Source organism: Ictidomys tridecemlineatus, chromosome 5 (assembly GCF_052094955.1).
Source record: "Ictidomys tridecemlineatus isolate mIctTri1 chromosome 5, mIctTri1.hap1, whole genome shotgun sequence".
In the NCBI taxonomy this organism is placed as follows: Eukaryota; Metazoa; Chordata; class Mammalia; order Rodentia; family Sciuridae; genus Ictidomys; species Ictidomys tridecemlineatus.
In genome coordinates, this window is record NC_135481.1 from 149,289,002 (window position 1) to 149,307,251 (window position 18,250).

General features: G+C 44.4%; 1 protein-coding gene across 4 annotated transcripts in view; it reads right to left on the reverse strand.

The window, feature by feature from the left end:
* Positions 1-18,250, reverse strand: part of Pcsk6 (proprotein convertase subtilisin/kexin type 6) — a 185,759-nt gene that overhangs the window by 62,051 nt on the left and 105,458 nt on the right. For all 4 annotated transcript variants that reach the window (XM_078051270.1, XM_078051269.1, XM_078051268.1 and 1 more), the window contains exons 10-12: positions 16,613-16,716; positions 14,846-14,963; positions 3,716-3,904 (exon numbers count right to left, since the gene is read on the reverse strand). In XM_078051270.1, coding sequence (XP_077907396.1) covers positions 3,716-3,904; positions 14,846-14,963; positions 16,613-16,716 — 411 coding nt within the window. The remainder of the gene's footprint in view (positions 1-3,715; positions 3,905-14,845; positions 14,964-16,612; positions 16,717-18,250) is intronic.

Below are 18,250 nucleotides of genomic sequence, written 5' to 3' on the forward strand. Positions count from 1 at the left end.
GCCTAACCACCAATAACTAGCTGAGCTGGGACTCCATGTGGGAAAGGGGCATCATGACTCCTCCATGTTCTTTCTACCACCAACAGGTCACTGACCAATGTCCCCACTGCCACTTTCCTGAATAAGTTATTTGTTCCCTTCCCACCCCAGGACTGATCTCACAGAATCCATGACCCCAGAGCTTAGATGCACAAAAGTAGACAGAGGCTGGGCCACAGGACCCATGTAAGCCCCCAAAGGGTATTCACAGAGGAAGGCTTTCGAAAATAAGTATTTGTTGGATGAATGCAATGTCCATGTTTGTCTTAGAGATAGCTCTGCGCACTATTGTTACAAATTAGAAAAAATGAACAATTACTCAAACTTGTGGGAAAAGCGATGCCCCTGAACCTCCAGGGATGGACCAGTTTGAACAGCTGCATTTGAAGATGACAATGATGACAGACCTGGTTGTGTTCCAGGGCCAGTGGGAGGCACTCCTGGGCTGGAGGAGGAGGAGAAGGCTCCCCTGCATCTACCCCAGTGAAGCCCTCTTGGAGGCACTGATGAGCCTCTTTTTGTCTTCCAGACTTGAAGGTCTTTGACTGTTCTCACCAGCCTCTGGACCTTCTGCCTCCATCCATTGCATTATTCCTTCCTTCCTTCCTAAATACTTTTGTTTTATTTATTTATTTATTTATTTATTGCAGTGCTGGGGATCAAACCCAAGGCCTCACTGGTGCTAGGCAAATGCTTTACCACTGAGCTACAACCCTAGCTCCCTCTATCCATTTCTCATGTTCTGTTCAAGTAGAAACAGGACACAATTAGTCAACACCCTCTCTCTACCAAGCTTGAGAGTCCTCCTCAGTCTTTTGTCTTCAAAGGAAAAACGCTGAAATCGTCTCTCTTCCTCTTTCTTCATAGTCTAATTTTCTATTTTTATTTTGGAATAAGAATTTTTTAACGTAGGGTTCTTTATTATTTATTAGAAATTTACATACGTATGTTTCCTGTGATGTAAGAATCCATCTCCAATTTAAGGGCTCTCTGAACGCTGGAGTACAAAGACGTTCATCAAGGCAACATTATTTGCAGGGAGAATAGTGCGGGGGTGGTGTGGGGATATTCTGTGCTTTCTGCAAAGAAACTGCCAAGGTCAAGGCTGATTTTCAAACACAAAGCCAAGTGGAACCCGACACACTGTGGCTGGAACAAGGACAAACTGTCTTTTAAGTGCTGAAGTCCTTACAAACATCAACCTATTCTTAGTGAAAAAATTTGGCAACCTGAAAAGGCTGCCAAATTAAGTAAGATGTGGAATAAAGTAGAAGGTAATAGATCCTAAAACCAGAATCTTGATATAACCACAAAATCTATCTTGTGTGTGTGTGTGGGGGGAACAAATTTTCAAGACTCAGGTGACTGCCAAGTGGCCTCAGGGCAGTTTTTAAAGTGCTCTTTGGCACAGGTACAAAGAACAGTACCCAGCAATCAAGCAGATCCACATACACCAGCAGAATGTGCTCTGTGCCATCCCAAGGGGCTCAACACTGGGCCAGAGATGCAGAAGAGAAGGAAAATAGAGCCCAAGTGGGGTGATGCTGGGGTGCTGGAAGGTTCTTGAGGGTCAGATGGCCAGATGGACTTCAGCAGGACATGAAGGGCAGCCAGGCACCTGTGCTGAACATTTTTATCTGTATTATCACATTTGATTATTGTAATATTCTATTTTTTTCTTGTAATATTCTCAATGTTTATAGGTAAGTGAAATGACATTTCCAGAGATAAGGAATAAAGACGGGTTAAATGACCAGCTCTTGGGAACCCAGTTGGAAAATGAAGGGACTGGAGCATAAGCTCAAGTCTCCAGACGCCAAAGCAATGTCCTCTGGTCAGTGCTGCCTTGTCTGCCTGCCATGTGCTGCCCTTACCTCTAAGCCTCACTTTGGGCTCTCTGGCCATGACCTGCCCAGGAACTCAGCTGTGCTTTTGAATCAGGGATCACAAACTCGGATGACTCCAGGTGTAAATGCACCCAAGAGTGAATGGAAGTGGGGCTCTGCCAAGGAGCAGGGAGCATGGGGTGCACAGAAGCAGACTTGCCTCTTTGCTCAATTCTAGATCAGGATGCACACGAGACATGGGCCTGGTTGGAGAACTTGCAACTTTTTAAGAAACTCTAGAAATGTGGGCTTTAAGATGAAATTTCTTAAAATTAAATAACAACAATGAATATTCTGGAAGCAAAGAGGCAGGAAGCTTCAGCTTGCTGGCTGGCACCCCCAAACTGCTCACACCCATGCTGGCCTCCCACAGGCAGAGGCAGAGTATGGCCAGACCCACCTTTAGGAGCAGGAGACGCTTCCACGCTCCTGCTCTATTAGGAAAGTGGGACCCGGTAGGGACTGGGCATGGTAATTAAGCTCTTGGAACCCATAAAGCCAGGGTCTGATCTCAGGGTTGATCCCAGTACATTCAGGACAAAGCTGGTGTGTGGCCCACTGCCTGTTGTTTGTGCCCGCTCTATGGGCTGCTGGACCTGGAAGCTGAGCAGAGGGTATAGGGTGTAATTTAGACTCCCTCTTCTTATGCAAGGGGCATGGGCAGAAGCAGATAAGAGAAACGGTGACTTCTGTCTGGCCTGGTCTGAGAACTTTCACTTCATACCTCCTGTTTCTGAATCTCCAAAGCCCAGAAAAGGGCTGCAGCCCCAGACAGGTAACTCAAATGAGTCACATGGGTACCGTGGATAGGGCAACCTGGTGACAGGTGCTTCCTCCTGGGCTGGGAGGCACAGTTACCACCTCTCATTTTTAATAGAACTTGGAAATGTTGATTTGTACATGAAGCCTGCTTTTCCCTCTGTCTGTCTCTTAACTATAAAGAGACAAACAAGGTATCCCCATTCTCTCCCAGTCCCCCCAACTCCCTGTAAATTCCTCCACTCTAATTACCTGCAAGTCATATAACTGCACTGAGCACTTGTCCTGATTTCTAAGTTTGTTGAAGAAATGACTCCAGGGGCTGGGGTTATGGCTCAGTGGTAGAACGCTTGCCTCGAATGTGTGAGGCACTAGTTTCGATCCTCAGCACCACGTAAAAATAAATAAATATAATAGAGGTATTGTGTTCATTTACAACCAAAAAAATATTTAATTAAAAAAAAAGAAAATAAATGACTCCATACTCTTCCACAATAACACAAGAAACTTCAAGAATTTGGAGTCTGTGTTAAAGCACTGGCATTTAGGGGAGAAGGCTGTAGAGAGAGCCTGGAAGCAACTTTCCCATATCCCATGCAAGCCTGAGGGTCACAGCACCCGCCATGCAAGTTTAAGGAGCAGCCCATCATGGGGTAGGAGTCACTCCAGGAAACCAATGATGCTGCTTGGGGTCATACACTCTTGTTTCAAATGCCAGCGGAATAGGCTGCACTTGACCTTTAATGCTCTTGTAAGAGCCAGGAAAGCACAGCGGGAACTCCATCAACCTCCCCCTATATAACAAAACAGCAACAATGCCTTTGTTAATTTTTCCCTCAAACAAAGTTTTCCAGGACTGTTTTAAAGGCAAGCTTTCAGGGAACTACTTTTCAGGTCTGCGGGAGTCTCCAATAGGAAGGAGGCTGCCAGCAGACCTAGTAAGATCCCCATGTGCAGGATCCCTAGGTATACTGTGGGCCTAAACTGGAGAGGCCTGCATATGGCACATATCCCAGCGAGCCCAGCCTTACCTCTTGGCCAAAAGTTGAGACTTGGTTCCTGAGGGAGAAATCAGGTTGATCTGGAGGTCTCCGCGGCGGGGGTGTGAGATGGAGATGCGGACTACCACATGTTCTAGGTAGATCACTCGCTGGTCTGAGTGGTCAGCGCAGGCATTGGTCAAGGCCGTGGTCCGTAGTACCTGCACCACAGGGATGCTCCTAGGGAGGAGAGAAAGGCTCAGAACCTGGTACCTGGGTCTTTAATGCCAGGTATATGGAGGGCCATGGACTCAAGTGGACAAGCTTGCTCCTTCCTGGTGAGGCCTCTGATTCTGGGGCCCTGAGGGAGCAACCTAGGTCTCCCTCTAGGATGTGTCACCCTGTGTTATATTACCTGCCCAGAAAGACTTCTTAGTTCTGGAAGTTGTTTATAGAGATTTAGAGAATGAGTTCCTGTGCAGATTTGAGCCAATGTATCTAGCGGGGGCGGGGGTGGGGGTGTGTGTGTCCCAGATTTAGTGCCCAGGAGGCAGCTTCTAAGTAGCATGTGGCCAACTTACTTTCTCAATGGCCTGAGGTCTTCAAGGCATTAACACCCCACTACTTTGTTTCACAAACTGTCTTGAAAATAGAAGTCACAATGCTGAATAACAACAGCACCAGTATGAAAATTTACAGGATTAACCCATTTCACCCAGAGAGAAATTAAGAGCTGTAATGAAGATCACCTGGCTAATGAGAGGTAGGGCTGGGAGCTGAGTCTCCAGTCCTCCATGTCACCTTGCACAGATGCTCATGTAGACTCCCGCCCTCAAGGGACTGAAGTCTCTGGAGCGGGTCTGTTCCCAGATGTCCTACATAAAGACTGCAGAACATTTCCTCCTGTCCCTGAACCAGATGATGGTTTTCTTTACAAACTTGGGCAGCTTTGCCACATGGGACCAAATCTGAGGACAAGCACAAAGAACCCATCACTCAAGAGTCACCTTCAACTAGAATTATCTGACACACAAAGCAGACACAGAGTTGGGTCCAAAGGCTGTTCCTGTATCAGGCTGAGCCATCCCAACTATTCTGGGTCGCCACAGTTCACATCTCCACAAAGCCTGGCCCTCTCACCCCCCCCCCCCTGTGATTTGCAAACTGAAGAAAGAGCATTCTTCAGTAGAGACCCAACTGCCGTTCAGAAGCACACTGGTAATTCCCCACTATGCTGCTGGCGGTGCTTGGTTTATTATGGGGAGCGCTTTTCCCATTATGCCCGTCTTTCCTCTGGGGAGGCTGGAAGCGTGTGCTTAGGGCCTCTCAGGAATTACATCGCTTCGCTCTACTAGGCCTGAGTCATAAAAAACAATCAAAACAGTTAGAAACAGTGATGTAATTCCCTCGGAGACTCTGTAAATATTTGAAAACATGCTTTGCGTGCACCATAAATTGATTTAGAGGTGCTGACTTCTTTCATTGCCTTCTCCACGTTTTACTGTCTGTGTTTATTGGTCAGAGGGCCCCTTTGCTAGCAGATATAGAACACACTGGAAAGCTCTGAAGAGTTCCAGGGCCCACATACACCTCCCGCTAAATTGCCCACCTGTCTTTATGTACTAAGAATGCAAGTTGGTTGTGTTGGGGGTAAGAGGCCCCTGGGTGTGAAGGTGGAGAAACAGATTCACTAATGTTCCCCTGCAGCTTTGAAATGTGGCTCCCAGTCAAGGCCCCGAGATCTACTTTCAAACTTCTAACACTTTTTCCATGGCTGAATAGCTAGAGCAAAGTGAGAAACAAAAGCCACAGACAAGTTTAAAACACTGTCCCCGTCCCTAGCTTTTTGCTAATTGGTAGGGGGAGGAACCACTGTACTCCAGAAATAGACCTAGAATCCTAGAGAGGAAACCTTAACCCTATAGATAAGACACAGGACTTAAGAGAGAACAAGAACGGTGTAAAATAAAAGAAGGTCAAATCCCACCCTTCATATGCACCACTGCCATGTTCCTGAATCCAAATTCCAGGCTGCCATACTCCCATCGCAGAGAAAATAACACCCTTTTTTAGGGAAAAAACAAAACAAAAACAAATTATCCTAATGAGAGGAGCAAGTCTCCTGCATCTGACTTAGCTAAGGACTCCAGCTGGTGGATGAGAAAGGCGGGCCTGGGTCTAATCCACAGGGAGCCCCTTTGCTGCTGTCCCAGGGTGGCTGGCTGGGGGTAGGCAGCCTCAGTTCCTTTAGAAGTTAAAGGGCTCCCTTGGTCTGGTTTTCAAAGTCAAGGCATTATCCTCCCCTGGGGGCTAGCCTGCCCACTAGGGGAACAAGGCTAACTGTAACAATTAGTTTTTATGTGAAATCTCTTACCTATGAAATCACTCAGTTATAGGCCACCAGGACTCCTCATTTCTGCAAGTTCTAGGGGAGAGCTGGGAGCTAGGAGTCACTGACTGCAAGGACAGCAAGTTGTTACCCGCCTATGTACTTTATTTCTGCAGTTGCTATGGAAAAAAAAACAGTCTCACATCCCAAGTCAGGGGGCTTTTTAATTTTCTTAAAAGAAAAGAAAACTTTGAAATGTTTCATGATAATCTACATTGAAATTACTATGTATGTCAGACAGAAACTCCAAGGAGAAGTACTGAAACCAAACACAAAACCCCATCCCTTAACTCCAAAACAGAAAGCAAAACACTTTTTTCCAATGAAAAAAAACAGGGGGAAAAAATGATGCATGCCTACAATCCTAGCTACTCAGAAGGCTGAGACAAGAGGATCACAAGTTTGGGGCCAACCCCCACAACTTAGCAAGACTGTCTATAAAACAAACAGACAAACAGATAAATGGGCAGAGGATGCAGCCCTGTGGTAGAGCACTAGCCTAGCACGCACAAGGTCCTGGGTTCAATCCCTAGTACTGGGGGTTGAGGGCGGGGGCAAGAAAAGAAAAAGAAATCACTCTCTATCCTATAACTATTTTGGAAGATAATACATAAAAATGCAAGTCAACTGTGAAGAAATTTATTTTTTTAGGTTAAACAATTGCAGGGATTATCTTTGTCATACAAACACAACTAAATTGTAGTTTAATGATGAAAATTGATTTAGAAAGATCTTAAAGGTCCCTGGATAACTGAAAATGTTCTTCTGCTATTAAATTCTGAAATTGCTGTCTGTACATAAAGCCACCTTCTTAGGACCCTAGAGGAACCCAAGGAGTTAAAGGATCTCACAGAACCAGTCTACAGACTGAGCAATGTTTAAGCCAGGGAGACTGAAGACTTGGAAATTATATCTAATGACAGAGAAATGCCACTTCCTGTTGAGCTGCACTTCAGAATCAATTATGCTCATATTCCAGATGTTCTCCATTCACCCTAAGCTCTCTGGAACTGCTCGCTTCTCCTGAGGAGATAGAAGGCTACCAATAGTCACCATCCTAACACCAGTTTAGTATCTCCATCCAGGCCACAAATATGGTGGCTTCCTTATAGTTTTCTCCAGTGCGTAAAGATGTAGAATGATTCCTGATTCACTGACATCAAATTCTGAAAAGCTTATGGTTTCAGAGTCACCTTCAAAGTGAAAGATAAATATTTTTAAGTAGTAGAAAAGAACAGAGGAAGGCGGGTCACGGGTAGAAACTTCCCATTTCTGGGAGCTTCCAACTCCACTGGGAAGAGTTGCTAGGAAGCCACTATGGTATTTCTCATTCTCCCCTGGTAGACTCACTCCAGCTCAGTTTCTTGGGCAGACTAGCATCCTTGCATTTCTGGGGCAATGCTGACCTTTCAACTTCAGGTCTGGAGGCAGCTGGGCCTAGTTCTTCATTAGACAACGCTGAGATCACATGGGAAACCCAGAATCAGAAGGCAACTGCCCTCTGTGTATCTGACATCTGGCTGGGGATGAAGTTAGCTGAACAGCTCAGTCTCATCAGAACAGAAGGTTAACCAGGAAGACCTTTCACAGAACTTCCAAGTGGGTGGAAAGGGGTTACTGGGGCAGATACATGAAATTAAACTATCAGAAAGTAATCTGGTCTGTTGGAGGGCAAAGAGCCATCTGCATGGGCATCACAAGAGGCCCTGAGTCACTTCCTGGATCTGTGTTCTAGGATGTTCTCCACAGGATGGTCTGAAGTAGGGACTCTTTTGTTTCTTGGTGGACTTTCTCAACTGTATTAGTTCACATTTAGAATTTCCTTTGATGAAATTACTTTTCTTTAAAAAATAGTTTTTTAGTTGTTGATGTACCTTTATTTTATTTGTTTGTTTTGATGTGGTGCTGAGAATTGAACCAAGGGCCTCACACGTGCTAGGCAAGTGCTTTACCATTGAGCCACAGCCCCAGCTCCTGATGAAATTACTTTTGATTATCAAACCATGGCATAGCATTTAGGCTGGAAATAAAATTTAACCACAGAAAGAAGGTAATCTATTCCACTAATTGAGACAATGCTGTGCATGCTTAATTGAACCATAAGGTGTTAATATACAATGTTGAAGTTTATAGCACCCATTTTTCTTCTGTGTGAGATAAAGGGGTTGATTAGCTGATTTTAAATATTCCTTCCAATGCTTGTGGTCTAAGATCCTATCAGACAAGGAGTTTAAAAAAGATAATAAGGGGTGGGGTTCTGGCTCAGTGGTAGAGCGCTCGCCTAGCAAGCATGAGGCACTGGGTTTGATTCTTAACACCACATTAAAAAATAATAATAAATAAAGATAATATGTCCACCTACAACTAAAAAATAGATATTAAAAAAAGACAGTAAGACCTATAGTCAGTCCTCATTATTCATAGAATCTACATTTGCATATGTACTTGCTAAAGTTTATTTTGTATACTTAAAATCAACACTTGTGGCGCTTCTGTGGTCACATGTGGAAATGTACAGAGAGCAAAATATCTGAGTCACCTAATCTGCACTTTCTAGCTGAGGTCAAACAGGGCCACATTCTGCCTTTGTTTCAGCTATCATACTCAAACAAGTGTCCATTTCATAGTGTAAGCAGTGGCATGTTTTTTGAATTTTTATACTCTCTGTTGAGGATTTTGCTGTTTACAAGCCCCCCCCCCGCCCTTGCCGCCCCCAGCTTAGTGCTACAGTACTGTCTAGTGTCCCCAAGTGCAAGAAAGCTGGGATGGCCTTACAAAGAAAACATGTGTTGCTTTCAGTTCAGATGAGTTACAGTACTGATAGCCATGAGTGCAATGATAATGAATCAACAATAGATAGCAAATAAGGTGTTTTTAAGTAGAAACACATAGAACAAGATTCTGTACTATCAGTTGACAAAAAAATATTGTGGCCAGGGACTTGAAGGAATCTGAATCAATATACCCTCATCGGGGCTCAGAAAATGATACCCAAGCCAAGCGTGGTGGCATACTCCTGTAATCCCAGCGGCTCGGGAGGCTGAGACAGGAGGATTGCGAGTTCAAAGCCAGCCTCAGCAAAAAGCGAGGTGCTAAGCAACTCAGAGACCCTGTCTCTAAATAAAATACAAAATAGGGTTGGGGATGTGGCTCAGTGGCCAAGTGTCCCTGAATTCAAAACCCAGTACACCCCCCAAAATGAGACCCAAAGTGAAGACCTCAGATGCAGTTTCAGAAGTGAAGGTTCTCTCTGACCTTCTTCTGTCCTTCCTGTTTCCTGCTCCCTCACCTGGCTGGTCACAGAATTAGAATTTCTCTTCCTCAAGAGAAATTGGGCTCTTGAGCAAGGGCCTCACTTGGTACCTTGAGTATGAGGGCTGCATACTCAAGTTCTCAGAGGACTTTTGAAGACTTTTTTTTTTTTGTAAGAAGTACCTGTTCTTCAGTTGAAGTGATTTTCCCTTATCCCTGCACTTAGAGTTAGCATTCACTGGATGCTGCCTGTGATGGTCTTGCCCCGTGTGGGCTCCTGCAGAGGTGGCTCAGATGCCATGGCCACGGTTCTAGGGGCTGTCTGTTCTGGGGTCGAGGGAATATAGTTCTCTGAATCTAGAACCCCTCTTCCCAGTCACAAAGCCTAAAAATATTATCAAATCTTCCCAACTTTTCTATCTTGGAGCTGGTCATAGATTCTCTGACCTACCTTATCTGATGGTCAATCCTCTTCCAGAAGGATGCCACCCCTTCCCTGGGAAGAAAGAATGCTGCAGAGAGGGCAGGAAGAATCTGAACAGACAGGCCTTTCAGGGTTCCTCTCTCAGTCTATTCCTATTAGGTCACACCTTTTTAAACCAGTAATTTGTCCACATGGCTGTCCATGCATCATCAAATCTAACTACCAACACGAGAAGTTCACTCTGAGTCTCTGGGTCTTCTTTGACCTGAAGGCTCCTGTGTCATAGAAAACTGTGATCAGTGCTTTGTGCTTTCCTCTTGTTAATCTGCCTTTTGGCATAGGGGTGTCAGCCACAGACCTCTATGCATAGCAGGAAGCCAGGCTCCTGCATACTCAAAATCAGCAATGGTTCAGGATGAGTAACTCATTGTTCATGGCAGCTCTGTAGAATGTAACTACCATGAGGGATGAGAAACAATTTTTCTAATTCAGATATTAATTTTAGGAGTAAGTAGCCTTTATAATTTGGAGAAAACAGGTTTACTTTGAAAACTAAGCTAGGAAGGGCAAAGGCTGCAACAAAATAGGCAGCTGTCAAAGTCTACCAGAGCCTATGGGGTAACAGGAGGCAGAACACATGTTGTGGGCCCAGTATGGTTGTCTCCAGGACAGGACTGCACAGCACCCCACAGGTTTTTAGAGGATACCCTAAATAGCAATGAGCTAAAAAAAGAAATCAAAAGCAAGGGCCTCATATGGTTCCTAGGTAAGCACAGAGGTCAGACACCCTGGAGGGATACACTAGGGAGGGTTGCAAAGGGATGGAAGAATGCAGGAATTTGTAGAATACAGAGAAAGCCCAAAGGGAAGAGGGGCCTTTAGCTTCCTAAATAGGTTGTGTGCTTGGGCACAGATGGGAGTCCAGATGACCTGGGTCCAATTCATAGGCATTCTATCAGGACCCCACACGCAGCTTCTTGCTTTGCTAACCTGCTATAGAGGGGCCACCAGGGTCTGGCCTCTTGGGTGCTGATTCATGGCCAAGACTGGAGGAACCTCCAGGTAGCCAGGACCAAGGTGCTTTTCTGTCTTTGGAAGCAGCATGTGCAGCTGGTAGGGGACATGGAGAAATGGGAGGAAAGTTCCTCTGGGGATGTATAAGTTTCTCTGCTTGGTTCAGTACAGGCTGAATTCCCACCTAGAGGGGCAAGATGGATACTGAAAACAGCAGTCTGGGGCAGAAGCTCAGCCCTGCAGCAGTTCAGCTCTAGTCCAGTTTCTAAATTCCTTTGGGCCTCAATTTCTTCCTCTATAACATGGGGATAAAAATAGTACCTGAACCCTTCATCTTTGTTTGGGATTTTGAATGAGTTAATAATGTGAAGGGCTTGGAACAATGCCTGAAACACAGTCAGTGTCTTTGAAACCATCATTGGTCATATGTCCTTACATGTGGAGTTGCTAGAAGACAAGAATCATACACAGTCTGGTTTAATGAAATTCCACAAATAATCAATTATCAGAATAGAAAGCAGGATGTGGTTGATCCAAAGATAATCCCTGAGCATCCATAGATTATCTGCTATATAGATAATCCTTAATATTCAAAACAACATAATGGCTTTTGGGGTGGAAGTATCTTGAGAGAGAGAGAAGGGGAGAGAGTCTCTCTCTCTCTCTCTCTCTCTCTCTCTCTCACACACACACACACACACACACACACACGCCAAACTAAACTATTAACTCTGTATGAATGTCTGAATGGGAATTTTCCAAATCAGCCAAAATCTAAGACATGTAGGTAAGGTCTGATTGTTTCACACTGGTTTAAAAGACACTTTTGTGGCCATTTCTCCAGCATTGACTTGGGGGTCGTAAACTGTTTCATGGTAGCCGGAATATTTAAAGGAGTAAGGAAAGTACTGGCTACACAAATCCAAACAATCAAATAAGATACTTCATAGCAAGAACTCTTTTTCATTCAAAGGGATTATATTAAGCTTGATTTTCTTTTTCACATGAAGAAAAGTCATAAAAGAGTTAATTTTAGCATTTTCTCTGTGTAATACATAGATTCCGAAATAATTCTGTACAGGTAGATGTCACCGGTCACAATCCTATTTACTATCCTTTAGTCTAAGAAGGTTCTGAATAGATTATTACATATTAATAGTAATAACGTGTTTGATCCTCTACATGTGTTTGAATCACAGCAGAGACTCAGGTATACCTTGTATTTTTCATTCAGTTCTAACTTGGAACCCCCCAACTCCTGGTTTTTGTGTGTGTGTGTGTGTGTGTGTGTGAGCTGGGAATGGAACCCAGAGCCTCTTGCGTCCTAGGGAAGTGTTCCACCATGAGCTGTACCCTAGCTGCAGTCATTTTCTCCTGTAGGAAGTACCTGTTCTTCAGTTAAAGTGATCTCCCCTTGTCCTTGCACTGAAGAGTTAGCATTCCCTGGATGCTGCCTTGACCCACGGGGGCTCCTGCAGAGGCAGCTCAGATGCCTTGATTCTAGGAGCTCAGTCTGTTTTGGGGTTCAGACTTTTCCTCACATCAGGGTGTGACCTTTCCTCACATCAGGGTGATGTTTCCCTTCTTCTCAAGGGAAAGGTAGGTAAGTATACCCCACGTGCTGCACAAAGGTGTGCACACAGAACGCAGAGTCTCTTCCTCTCTTCTTGTCTTATTTTGTTATTTACCATGGGAAGCAGCTGAGCCAGGTTTGGGATACTCAGAAAGTCCTAGAATTCCCCCACTAGAGAAAGAAACTTGAGCAAGGCCCAAGATAGTAGAAGCTGGACTGAGAAATGCACACGAGGGACAAGCAGATACATGGAATCCTTCCTTTTCATCTCATCTGTGGCAAAGCTAGAGGAGAAGCCTGGTGAGGGAAACTGGCTATAACTGTGGTGAGGAACTCAGCAGCTCTGGTTCAAATCACTGCCCACAGGCAAGCAGGATGGCGGCAGAGCTGGCTGGAGCTTCCCACCAGGAGACAGGCTGGTGGAAAAGAGGTACCTGCCTCCCCCACGGAGGTACTCTTCTCCCTCTGGAGGACCTTACATCCTCGGAAACAATCAAGTGGGGTTAGGTAAGGGTTGGAGACAGTAAGTGGGCTGAAAATTCCAGAAAGAGTCTGAAACTGCTAAAGGTAAAGATGATTTTCCTTCAGAAACAGAAGTCTGATTCTTGCCCCCTCTTGGAATTTGTAGAGTCCTTATTTTCCTCAAAGGACAGGAACAATGTCATACTGTGTGTTACGGCGGGTTCCCTCAACCTGTGCTGTCTAGACTCTGTGTGCTTTCACTTAAAAAACAAAATAAAATAAAAATAAAAACAACCATTCGCCACCGAGGCACCACTCTACCATCTTAAAATGATTTCTGGCAGGAGAAGAAAGCTTCATTCAGGAGCTTTCCTGACGGGGAGAACAGTGAGAGGGAAGAGGGCAGCTCTGCAGGTCAGGAGCCAGCCCCAGGAGCCCACACCACCTCACCTGGCATCTGATCATCCATGCTGTGGGCATCTGGCAACAAACCAAGCCAATGAGGGCGAAAGGCCTCGTTTATCTCACCAAATCTCCCCTTCCTTATGAATTTGACAGTCTAAGACTCCTTAAAGAAAATGCATCTTTAAGAAACCAACATTGAAGGGCTAAGGATTTGGCTCAGTGATACAGTGCTTGTGTGAGGCCTGAGTTCTATGCCCCAGCATTACAAAAAAAAAAAAAAAAAAAAAGAAAGAAAGAAAGCCAGCATAGAATCTTGCCTCCTGGCCAGCTGACCTGTCAGCTCTTAGATCATCTGGTGGTCAGTCTGTGCAATTAGCCATAGGTTGAAATATGCAATTTTTAAAAAAGATTCTTCAGTAGCTATTCATCCAACACTTTCTGAATTCCTACCATTTGCAAGGTATCCATGAAAAACACTTTTCTCAACATTTTGTGACAAAACCTAGTATAAGAGATAAACATATTCCCAGAAAAGGTGATTTCAAAGAGAGGGACCCATATTTGTCAATAAAGCAATATACCCCTTCTTTTTTCCCTCCCTCCCTTCCTTCCTTCCTTTCTTTCTGTGCTGGATGGCTTGCACAGGTGGGGTAAGCACTCCACCACTGAGCTACTCCCCCAGCTCTGTAATGTACCACTTCTAATCACTTCATCATCTCTTTTACAAACACCCATTTTCCAAAGGTAATGAATAGACCTAGCTGGAAATCCATTCCATTCTTTATCAGATATTAAAGTCTAGAGAAGCACCACTAGCCTTCTTAGCACAGGAGCAACAGCAGAATTCAGGAGGATAATCTGATTTCCTTCTTCAATGGAGTAGGGTTCTCACTGTCTGATTTGCTTTCCAGCTGATTTTTTTTTTTTTTTGTAAATAAAAATCTCAATGAACACATGTAATTGATTTAGGAAAACTTCCTCCAAAGGGCAATGCATGAAAGAAAGATGAAGTCAGAGTCCTGTAGCCAACTGCTCGAATCTTGTTAAAAAAATCCCAGTGCTTAAACCTTAAGAAGGTTTATGAGGCCTGATAAAAGCAACGCAGAACTGCTCTGCATTTTGGATTATAAACCCCTGGTCTCGTGCCCCTTGCAACAGAGAAGAGGACTGATGTTGCCACTCCCGCCCATGCCCAGTAGGTTCACACTGTGGACTCTAGGGCAGCTACACTGGGCTGGGGCTATGGTTCCAACCTCTAGTGGGTAGGGACAGAAAGACACTTGTGGCTGCTCTTCATTACACCTTGCTGGGCAGGGCAGATCCTTGGTCCAGTCTGCTGTTAAAACTTATGGATAAGAATTTCCTGCACCAGGCCAAGGGATTCAGGTTGAGGATCCAGCTCCCTACCATCATGCAATCTGCTGCAGAAGAGGAAGAGGCCTAAAAATGGTCATGGATCCAGAAGGAAACTTTTTCCTAGCTGCACAATCCACAAGAGAAAATGCAGGCATGTATAGACATGCACCACCAAGCACATGCGCCCATGTCCTGCCTACCTGCATAGGAATGTGTGTCAACACCTCCCCCACCACATGCATGATACAGCAGAGTCAGGTCTCACAAGTCTGAGAAGTAGTCAGCAGTGCTGGAGTGGAGCCTTACCTGGGCCTCTTGTCTGAAGTGGCCACACACATATGCTGGGATGGCACTGCTGTCCACTTCTTTGCCTCCAGCACGAGAGCTTCTGCATCCACCAAGCCAAATCCATAGAGATGGCTAACTGAAAAGACAGGGCCTTCAGAGCCAGGCTCTCCTGCCTTCCTGCAGGAAGGGAGCAAAGCCAGCTCTCCCACCCTCCTGGGCTTCCAGGGAACACACGCCAATGGAGTCACCTCAAGGGCTCCTGAGAGCCCAGGCTGCAAGATGGGTCCCTCAGTTGCATTGTTCTCTGAGTGGAACTTCTTCCACTTAGGAGAGTGGGCCGGGACAGATGTACCATTTTGATACAGAGTAGGAGTGAGAGGGCCTAGGACTTTCTTTTGGGGTAGTGGGTGGAGGGGACAAGAACAGATTTATTTTCATTAAAATAATCTATTGGCATCTGTGCCTCCTGAATCTTAGCCCAGACAAGAGAAAAAAAAATCTGAGACCTCAGGGTTGGGGGTTTAGCTCAGTGGTATAGTACCTGCCTAGCATAGCCAAGGATCTGAGCTCCATCCCCAGCAATGATAAAACAAAACTCAAAACAGACAAAACTGACCATGTGCATTAAGCACAATATAAACAAGGCTAGCGGCACTTGTCATTTTTCCTCTTCCTTGCTGAGTTCCCCAGGCATTCAGGGCAAGCACACTTTGGAGCCCACAGACAAGAGCGCTGAGAGCTGGCGGCTCCAGTGTTTAATTTGGCCAAGGGAGGAGAGTTTCAAAGTTTAATTTAAGAGGCAAGGTCAAGAACTAGATACAATCTATTTTCCTATTTAATTAGGCCAAAACTGAAATGTAGGTCAGCTCTTGTTACAGCACACCACTACCACCAACATTCCTGCAACACAGGGATGAATGAGGCCCAATCAACAGCTCCTTATTAAAAGGAATGCTCATTGGCCTTTACGGTAACAATACTTGACCTATATTTTACAGATACTAGTATTGGGCTTGGTGTCAAAATAGCTGGACCTGCACTTCAGAAAAGAGGGGGAAAGTCTTCCCTAATAACATCGTGGCTGACCAAAATCTTTTCCAAGTATCCCTGAAAGACAAACAAAGCCAATGATCCAGTCTTACAATTACCTACTCCAGAGGTGCCAAGTTTCTGGGTTGATCTAGTCCTGACAATGGCTTCATGGAACCTGGGTCTGCACAATACTGGGTTAGGGGTGGAGGGTCTGCTGTCCTATGAGTTGCTTTTATTACACAGGGGCTGGCCAACAAGTTTTATAGTTAGAAAGTAATTTATGTAACCATCTCAATGTCCTTGTTTATTATGCAGATGAGGACATTAAGGGTGAGTTTCACAATGACAGAACTATTCAAGGCTAAGAATGCAAGCTGCCCTTAGATAGCAAGAAGTATCACTTATTTTAAAATTATGGATTTGTTTTAATGTGTATAAAAAATAGCCACAAATCAACAAATCAAAATCTATGATTCACTAATTATAAAAAATTTCCTTTTAAAATGTATTTCTTTATGTAAAAATAAAAGGGGGTGTTAATTTAAAGAGAACTATTCAGTAAATGCTGGTAGAAGTGGTCCCCGGATATGGCAAAAGTCATGAAATTAAGGAACCTGAACTGTTAAGATTTTCGGGTTCTCCCTTTATGTCAATGCTGGTGCCAGAATACTTTGATTCCAAAGATCACCCAGAGGGTCCACTAGGATGGGGTGACATGCTGGTCCTTGCCCAGCCCAACAGGAGCTGCCGCACCTTTATGCCCAGCACCGTTCACTTTCCAGTCGTTGGCTTTCAGGTGGGCTGGCCGAGATGTCTTCACTAGCAGGTGCTGGACGTCCCTCCAGGTTAGCTGGCTGCTGCAATGACACAACAACAGCCGGCTGAGGCCCACACAGGTGCGCGGCTGGCCATACAGGCCCATTCAGAGTGATGTGTGGGCAGCCAGCCCCACCCTGAACTAGAGCAAGCCCACAGGCTCACAGCCACAGCCTCAGCAAGGGTTGACTTCATAAGCTCTTCATAAAGAATGTCTTCCTGAGATGAAAGAGCACAAAAGATGAATTAAAATCCACGAGCATAAAAAACCTCACTTTGCTGCCAAGCTCTGTCAGTTTGTACAGGGCCATACAGGAAATTTTGGAAGTGGCAAGAAGAAAAAATTTAATTTATTAAGTATTTGGAGCAATTCTTTGTCATAATGCACAAGAATATCCTCAAACCATGATGGAGCCAGATTCCATCCAGGTACAGACTGTAGTAATTCTAAATTTCTAATACATGCATTTTAGTGCAAAGTAGAAACACGTCATTCAAAGAACATATTTCTTTGATTCTCAGCTACATTTTCCTGCCTTTATAACACCTCTAAAAACAGGATCCATCTTACCACTTGATGTCTCTTATCACCCAACTCTGTCCACTGCAATTGGGATCTTGTTACATCGCCTGGGGGTGCTGAACTTGATCCTGGCTGTTCTTATTGTCATTTCCAGGTCTAAATAACTCCGAGTCTAAATGAATTCCTTTATAGTCACAAAATTTCAAAGAGATATGGAAGTATATATTTTTTTTTTTGTCAGCACTTCTGGTTTTTGTGGTACATAAAAGGGTACATCTTAAGATCAATGGCATCTTGGATTTGATAAAGCTATTTTCCCTACTATCTCTAGGCAGAGAAAGAGAGTATAAAGCAAAATTACTTCTTCTACTCAGTATTAATTGTCATAAACTCTGGATATTTGCACATATACGCTTTTTGCAAGGCTGCTTTTTAAAATATGGTATAGACAATAACTACATATGAGCTGCCAATAAAAGGAATATATTATGGCTACATAAAACTAACAGCTGAGTGGGATGGTAGAAGCATGGACTCATGAATCCACTCACAATTTGACAGAGATATAGTTATATTTTATTCTTCTTTTAGTTTGTTAAGTTGACACATATCTACGAACTTTTAACTAGAGAGTTAACCAAGAACAAATGAACATCTATTAAGACTTGAAATCCCTAACATCCCCTCTGCCCCAAATACTCTTTCTTTCCAGACTATGTTTTCAGGATTTATTCAAGGGGGGATGACCCCAACAATCCCCAGGATTACCCCAGGAACTTAATCCATGTATGTGTCTATTTGCTACAGATCCCTGCTGTGCTATGTGTGCTCCTGCAGCAAATGTGAACCTATGAACATGTGACATGCTTGGAACCTGCCACAAGGAAGTCAAAATGCTGAGGCATCCTGATGTCCCGAGCAATCTCCTCAGGACAGTGCCTGCCCTGACCCAAGGCAATCTCCCACTGTGTGTGCACGTGTGTGCATGTATGTGTTCATGTGTGTTGAAATACCCATAATGTGAAATTTGCCATTCTAACAATTTCTAAGTG